The sequence below is a fragment of the Mandrillus leucophaeus genome, unplaced genomic scaffold (assembly GCF_000951045.1).
Source record: "Mandrillus leucophaeus isolate KB7577 unplaced genomic scaffold, Mleu.le_1.0 Scaffold282, whole genome shotgun sequence".
Classification (NCBI taxonomy): Eukaryota; Metazoa; Chordata; class Mammalia; order Primates; family Cercopithecidae; genus Mandrillus; species Mandrillus leucophaeus.
In genome coordinates this window covers 3,210,551-3,218,802 of record NW_012102943.1, presented here as the reverse complement: position 1 = coordinate 3,218,802, position 8,252 = coordinate 3,210,551, and the positions used below count along the sequence as shown (strand labels likewise).

Genomic DNA, 8,252 nt, shown 5'->3' with positions numbered 1-8,252 from the left:
TTGAGATGTACACATTCTCTGGTCTCAAAAAGAAGTAAGATATCCATCAAATAATACATAGAAAAGAACGAAGGCCAGAGCCCTCCCGCACTTTTTTAGAGACCTCCCTCCAGGTCAGTACTTTTCAAACTACAGGTTAATGAATGAGAAATTCATTTGGTGAGTCATACATTTGATAGTTTTTAACTAGAATAGAATGCTAATGAATAGAATAGAATAGAATGAATAGAACAGAAAAATGAATAGAATCGAACAGAACAGAATGTATCAGTGCATTTCTCTATGTTGCTGCATATGCACAAACATATGCACATGAGGATATAACATAAACTGCATTTCTTACTGTGGGCCACAACAACAACAACCTAACAACAAAAAAGGATTTGAAAGCCACTACCCTCGTCTGATTCAGAGCTATTAATATTAAACACATTCTTTACCAATGGTATACTATTTAGGAAGACATCACTGCCCCCTACTGGAACTCTTGGATTTCTCACAGAAAAGGACAGCAATCGATTAGCCTGTCTTTTCATTATCCATGTGACAACCATCCTCTCACCTACCCTGTCTGGAAGCTCACCTCAAAGAGCCTCATCCCTCAAGCTAGTGTGATGCCCTGGACAAGGAGTCAAAGGCAGCACTAGAAGTGGCATCTGGGTTCTCACCTTTAAAATCGTTTTGAAAGCACAGCATCCTTCCCTCTCACCTGCCTCACAGAGTCTCTGCTGGGAAGCCAAGCCAAGCAGCCCCATTGCGCAGTTCTGGCCACGCATGTTATTCTTGATCCTGCACCATGGCAGCTGGGGAGAATCCTCACCCCCTAAGCAGCCACTTGTCTCTGTTTCTCTGGGGAGAAACACCCCTTAGAGGAAGGTGAACGAAGTGCACATTCCCAGAGCCAGCACTTCCAGCAGCCTCCATCCTCAGGTCCCCTGAGTTCTGGAATAATCAGACAGAGTTGGGAGAGAGGGGATACATATCAGGAAAGATATGCCATCCCACTGAAGAGGGAAGACCGCCAAGTGAAAGGCCCAGTAGCAAAGAGCACCCCTAACATACACACCCTCCCACTTACGGTGTGGGAGCCAGGAATAGATGTGCGTACTAATAATCTACTCAGTTCTGCTTCATTGTGACAGCTACCACCAACTGAGCATTCATACCAAGTCATCCATACATCTCATCTCAGTTAAAAGTCTGAGCAGAGGAATAATCGAAGCTTAAAGAGGTAAAGTAAATTGCTCAGGTCACTCAGTGATGAAAAGGAGAAGGAGCTTCAGACCCAAGTGTCCCTGAATGTAGGATCAGGATGCCCGGCCACACCTCTAGGTTTGGCTGCACTTCTCAATGTCAAGGCTTACATGCCCCCAAAGATGAATTTGCTTTAGCCATTTCCTTGTCTATGACATAAATAAGTCTGATATAATTCCGACAGAACTGGGCTCAGGGAAGTTAATTAATTTGCAGTACACACAGCTAGTAAGAAACAGATTCTAACCCAAGTATGCCCAACTCCAAAACACATTCCATTGCCCCCACCTGAGCTGCCACCCGAGTGAGTGCAGAGCCCCATTCCCTTGAATTTCTTCCTTCTTTGCCCCTGTCCACACCTCTCAATGGGAGCAATTAAAAGAGGAAAAGAGACCAAAACTGTCAAGGTCATGAAAAACAAGGAAAGGCAGAAACTGTGATAGACCAAAGATGCATAGGGAAATATGGTAACTAAATCCAATGTGGGATCAGAAGGAGAACATTAGTGGGGAAAACTGGTGATATCTGAATCAAGGCTGGAGTGTTTCGTTGCAATAGCCACCTCCACTGCTGCCCTAATCCAGTCTCATGCTGCTTTCAGAATCATCTTTCCAAAGCACAAATCTGACCATGTTTCTTTCAACTGCTTATAACCCTTCTATACATTCCCTTCAACCTCCAGGTAGAATCCAAACCCTCTTTGCTTCCCTGAATCTGCTCCAGCCTCACTGCACTCACTGCTGTTCTCAGAAAACATTACGCCCTGTCCACCCTCTGGACCTTTGCTTGACACATGCACTGTCTGTCAATAGCAACCTGCTGGTCTGCAGTTAGAATTAAGTAGGTATCCTTTTCAGAACTCAGTTTGGATGTCACGTCCTCCAGAAAGCCCTTCCTGATGCCCGTAACCCTGTCTGGGTAAAATCCCTTCCCCTCAGTACCCGTAACATCCTGTAATTAACTCCAATCACAGTGCTTCTGATACTGAATCATATTACATAATATATCATTTGCCCCTTTCCTGTCACCCAGCTGAATCCCCACTTCCCCGCAGTGTGTGCCCAAACCTGGCATTGAATGACACTGACCCTCATCGGAATGAGCTCAGTCCTCCTCCCTGCTTAGTCCATTTCTCTGAGTGCCCAAGGAAAAAGTGGTTGGTGCTAGTCTGTCATCTACACTCTCTGCCACTTATTAATCTCTCTGTTTTCAAACAATGCCAGATAAGGCCTAGACTGGGTGCTTGCAATGAGCAACATGACCTAGCTTGAAGTTAATGCGTTGTTTTATTTTCATTGTATTTGCCGTTATTTACAGAATTCTGTTTATGGAAAACAATACAAGTTTTTCTTCTATATAGACTAGTCATCCTTTATACAAATAAGTTAATATGGCCGGGCGTGGTGGCTCATACCTGTAATCTCAGCACTTTGGGAGGCCAAGGTGGGCGGATCACGAGGTCAGGAGATCGAGACCATCCCGGCTAACATGGTGAAACCCCGTCTCTACTAAAAATACAAAAAAAATTAGCCAGGTGTGGTGGCAGGTGCCTGTAGTCCCAGCTACTCTGGAGGCTGAGGCAGGAGAATGGTGTGAACCCAGGAGGCAGAGCTTGCAGTGAGCTGAGGTGCGCCACTGCACTCCAGCCTGGGCAAGAGAGTGAGACTCCGTCTCAAAAAAAAAAAAAATAAGTTAATATGAGTAAAAGAAGTAAATCAATTTAGAAAATGTTTTGTAAAGGCTCTTTGGTGCATATCATGATAAACGCATGCATACATACACACACGTGTACATATATACATACAACTGTGAAGGCACCCCAAAACAGCAGAAATCCTGTCATTTGTACAACTAAGTCCTTGAATCATGAGACCCTTGCCTCAACTACCGCTGTCTTTGCCACTAACTACCAATGTGTCTGGGAGAATGTTACCCTTCTGTTCCTCAGTTTACTCACCTGTAAAAAGAAGAGAATATAATTGGGCTATACAATTATATTATTTCATCTCTCCAATACTATTTCTCATCCTGTTCATACAGTATAAAAATAGCACTGCTGAAAAACCCAGAGGTGAGGTTCTTTTATCAGAGGACAAATATCTGAGATGTGCAGAGGTTAAGTGACTTGCCCAAGGTTGCACTGCAATCTAATGTCAAAATCAAGACCAAAATCCAGGTTCCCTTTAGTGACAGGCTTCCTGATCCCTCATCCTAACACCCTCCATTTCTGCATATTCCCTTCCTCAAATAAACTTCTGCCAAATGAGGTGCATTATATTTACAAAGAGGAAGAAAATGAACACACACGCATACATATATATACACATGCACAATATAAAGGCATCTTAAAATAATGGAAACGTAAATAAGAAAAGGACAAAAGCAATATTGGATTTCAAAGTGTTAATACTGTTGGACAGGGAACTAGTATACCTGAAAGCTGAGAAAACATGTTACAGGGTTTTCCACAATGTTGCAATGCCCTCCTTGTTCTTTATTTAAATTAGATGTAAGGAGCCAGCAGCCACACAGCCCATATAAGTTTTGAGGGAACAATTAGAATAAAGAGGGTAACTAGATCATCTTTGGCTACGATACACTTTTTTTTTTTACAATGTTTAAGTAGAGACCAGATCCAATCACCACTTTACTCTCTGCGGATCATGAAAAAAAGGTAGCATCAACATGTTTCCAAAGGGAATAGTTGGCTCACATTTTAAAAATGAAATCTTTAAACACTTTTTAAAAGAGTTTTAGCAAGAGATTTACATATAGAATGTAGTAATTGCAATGATATCACACAATGTTTTTCTTATTTTTAAAAAAATATAGTCTTACCCTTGTCTTTGGAAACATGCTGAACATTTTGATAACTGACCTGGATACAGGTAAATTCATCAGATTTACAGGTAAATCAAAGTGCACAGAATCGGGGAATTTTAGCTAAAATCTCCAGTGAAATGTAACATGAATAGACACAATGCTCTTCACATATGTGTGTATGTGTATGCATATGCAAATGCATATGTATATTTGCAGCAGTTGAGAAAGATCTGTCCAAATAGAAGTTCAAGTCAGAAGACACAGAAGTTTCCATTAATTATATAGCTCAATGGAAGCCAAGGACAGATGTGGTTGCTGGGGAGAGGAAGAATCAAATTAAGTATAGTAACATCCCTCTGTACTCTTCACCCACCAGCCAATGTCAAAAGCCTGGTGCAGTTATGGAAATCGCTCTTTCAGAGAAACAGAAACAAATCTGGCCAGAGGAGAGTGAGTGGTCAGTGGGAAAAGGGAGGGGATCTGTAACCTGAGTCAGATAGGGAATGGCCAATGGCATGGTTTCCAGGGCTGTGTGAGCCTTCTTCAAATATACGATGTGTAACTGTTCTGGAATGCGTGTGCCCCTGACTGTCTCCCAGGAATGTTGTTGAAAGGACTATGCATGGGAGATTAGACTGGATAGTCTCAACCACAACATCCCTCCCAGCTTGGGGCTTTTACAGCTTGTGGTAGGGGCAAAACCGCATCTATTCTGCATGGTAGTGGATTAGATAATTTTACTAATTAGACAATTAGAAGCTTCTCCTTCCTGGGAATACTCTCTAGAGTAGACAGCCTTTCGACAACCAACCACATCTCTAAGAGAAAATATGTGCCAATACGTAGATAACCTTGATGACTAGAAGATACAATCGTGGCTCAACTCACCACTCCCATCTCACCCTGCCATATAACTAACCATCTGGTCAGTCCAAGAAGCTAGAAATTAAGGGCAGATGGTCTGATAATAAAAGCTAAACTGATGGGCATCAGATGCAGGGAATTATGTCTGGTCTCCTTGTGGTTCACACAAGGAGCAAGGGTGAACCACCTGCACCAGGCTTGCTTGAGTTGCTTGATAAAATGCATGTTCCTGGGATATATCCCAGATATACTGAATCAGAATTAGACATAGAAACCAGGAAGTTCATGTTCAACAACCTTACCAGGTAATAGGTATGCACACTATCTGAGGGTTCTTACCCTGCAGTGGTGCTTCCCATATTTCAGGGTGCATTAAAACCACCAGGAAAGCTTGCACAAGCCAGGGTTCTGGGATCCAGAGATTCTGATTCAGAGACCATAGGTGGGGCTGCAGATTTTCATTTCAATCTCACAGGTGATGCTGATGCTGCTGGTTAGTGGACCATATTTTCAGTTCGCTATCTTAGAGAATTCCTGATTTCGTTATCAAAGAACTCAGATACTGTGGTAGGTCACTTCTGAAATGATCCCCAGTGATTCCTCACCATTTGGTATTCAAGCTGTTGATAAACACCCTCCTCTTGTGGGAGCTGGACCTAGTGACTCACTTATTATGAATTGAATAGGCAAGACTAAGGAGATGTCACTTCTGTGATTAGGTTATGGAAAGACAGTGACTTCCTTCTCTCCTGCTCACTCTGGTTCTTGCTCCTCTTGTTTGCTCCCTCTAGTGAAGCATGGTGCCATGTTGTGACTGCCCCGCAGAGAGGCCCACGTGGCAAGTGGCTGCAGGAAGCCTCTGGCCAACAGCTAGCCAAAAAACTGACTCCTAACAACAACTCTGTGGGTGAGCTGGGAAGCCCATCCTTCTCTAGTTAAAGTTGAGATAACTGCAGCCCTGGCTGATTGTAGCCTGTGAACCACCCTAAGCCAGAGGACTCAGCTAAGTCATGCTTGGATTCCTGCCCTGCAGAAACCATGAGATTATAAGCATTTCAGGCCACTCAGTGTGCTATGCAGTGATAGGTCATTAATAGAGATGCTTTGCAAAGCAGCTACCCTGAAATCAACAAGATGCCCTGTAGTTGGGTGTGGTGGCACATGCCTGTAGTTCCAGCTACTCAGGAGGTTGACACTGGAGGATCACTTGAGCCCCAGAGTCTGAGGTTGTAGTGAGCCCTGACTGTACCACTGAACTCCAACCTGGGCAACAGAGGAGACACTGTCTCAAAAAAAAAAAAAAAAAAAAATGACATGTCTTGGTATTCTCACCCATCCTTCAAGTCCTCCATCTCATCTGTCCCCATTGTGGATGAGAAAAAATGTGTGTGTAAATGTAACTGGACAATATTTAATCATATATACTATTTATATGTAATTTATGCCATAATTTTCTTAACACTCAATTTCCAAGCCTTGGCTCTTAGAAAGCTTCCCTGGAGCTTGTTATGTGGGAGCACAGCCTTATGGCAGGAGGAAGATAGTGAATCCAAGTCGGGTTTCGTGCTATCCATCTGGCCATTCTGAGGCTGTGTCTTTTGAGCTAAGAGCCTGGTGAATTCTCTCCTGCCCATCTCTGTGAGCATGAGGAGTGATACACACTTTGGTTCTGAAGAAAGAAATGGAAAAAACTACAGGTTCCTCTGCTGGCAAGCGGAAGGGGTCTTTCCCTGAGAAAATTGGTGAAGAGCACAAATTCCAATCGGCTTGGCTTTGCACCAGTGCAGTGACTGATTTCCTCACTGGGGGAGGAAGGAAGGTTCCTGGAGGGCAAGATTCCTCATCTTCTCCAGAATTATGTATGGAGAAAGTGCTTTTCAGAGGCTGTTTGTGTGGAAGGCAACAGTCAACTGGTAAAGACTCCAGATGCAAAGCTTGGAACCAGGAATTCTCATCGCTGCACCAGCAAATCTTTCTGTGACCTGCAATGAGCCTTCCAGACTTCATTCTTCTCATTGTAAAATGAGGGGGCTGGGCCAGGTAATGACTCGGACCCTCCCAATGCGTATTTAAGAGCCTAGGGCAGTGGGGTCAGAGTCTGGCCATGCCAAATGTCCAGAGACAGGACAGCTTTTCTCAGAGGGCCAGGCCACCGCCACTCAGCCACCGTGCCCTCTCTGAGGAGCACCCAGAGGGGCTGCTGTGCCACAGGGGGCTCTGGCAGATGTTGTCCAGCCTGCTCCTAATGGTGTCCTGAAGCTCGTCGTCACCCAGCAGGACCGCTGCTGCCAGGGCCAGCAGGAAGTACTCAGTGGCATCATGGGCATCCTAACCCCATGATGTGGGGCAAAGACAAGACAGCATTAGCAAACACTTCCAGGACAGGCTAGGAGGCTGTGCTGGCCCCTCTAGCTTTTTTTTTTTTTTGCCCAACATCCCATCCCCATCTCCTGCGTCCTTAGGGGAGCTCCTCTCTCCCTCCACTGTGGTCCTTGGAGCACTGCTAATCACAGTGCCCTGCACTCCAGGCACAGAGGTGGTCCCTTGCTGAGGCTCAGCCAATCATGAAACATCATTGCCCTGGGCACGGTGCTTCAGGGATGTGTACATGACCCAAACTTGGCCTATATCTGCCACTCCCTGGGACTTTCCACTGTGTCTCAATAAGGAAAAAGGTCCCTCTGAAGTGGCAGGTTCAGAGGTGGACTTAAACTGCCAGTAGCTAGAAGGGGAAAAGGCCAAAAAAGGAAGCAAAGTAGAAACATACAGAGTCAAGAAATACAATGAGAGGTGGGGAAATCCCTGATGACAATTGAGAAACAGGATCCAGAGCTATCTGCAGTTAAATTTGTAGCTCAGCTTTCACATTCTTTGAGCCAGTAAGTTGCCTTTTTTGCTTAAGGAAGTTTGAATTGAGTTTTTCCCTTTACAATCTATAGAGTTCTTGGTTGACATGATCAGATCACACACTTTGTCCCTGAACCACTTCGTGGGAGCTGTGGGGCAGAGGCAAGATGGCTCTTCACCATCTTGAGGGTCCTTCACTAGCCCCTGGACCTCCCTACTTGGTAAAGATGAGAAACAGATGCTTCTTTGGGTGAGACTCAAAAGGCTGCCTGGTTTCCATTAACCCTCATAAATCAGTAATTAATTCAGGCCAGAAGCAAAGCCTGGCAAATAAGAAACGGACAGCAGAGCTGCCCTGAGGGTTCCCTGGGGGCCAAACACAGGACTGACTCAGAAACCACTATATTAAGAGATTAAGGGTCGTGCTTCAGGGGACAGGGACCTCTGGTAAAAGGAAGCCAAAT

At 44.5% G+C, this 8,252-nt stretch overlaps 1 protein-coding gene across 1 annotated transcript in view; it reads right to left on the bottom strand.

Annotated features, from left to right (window-relative positions):
* Positions 1-3,725: 3,725 nt before the first annotated feature.
* The window catches only part of SH3TC2 (SH3 domain and tetratricopeptide repeats 2), a 61,737-nt gene continuing 57,210 nt past the window's right edge, over positions 3,726-8,252 (bottom strand). Inside the window, exon 17 of the mRNA XM_011985392.1 lies at positions 3,726-7,269. Coding sequence (XP_011840782.1) covers positions 7,078-7,269 — 192 coding nt within the window. The 3' untranslated portion in view covers positions 3,726-7,077. The remainder of the gene's footprint in view (positions 7,270-8,252) is intronic.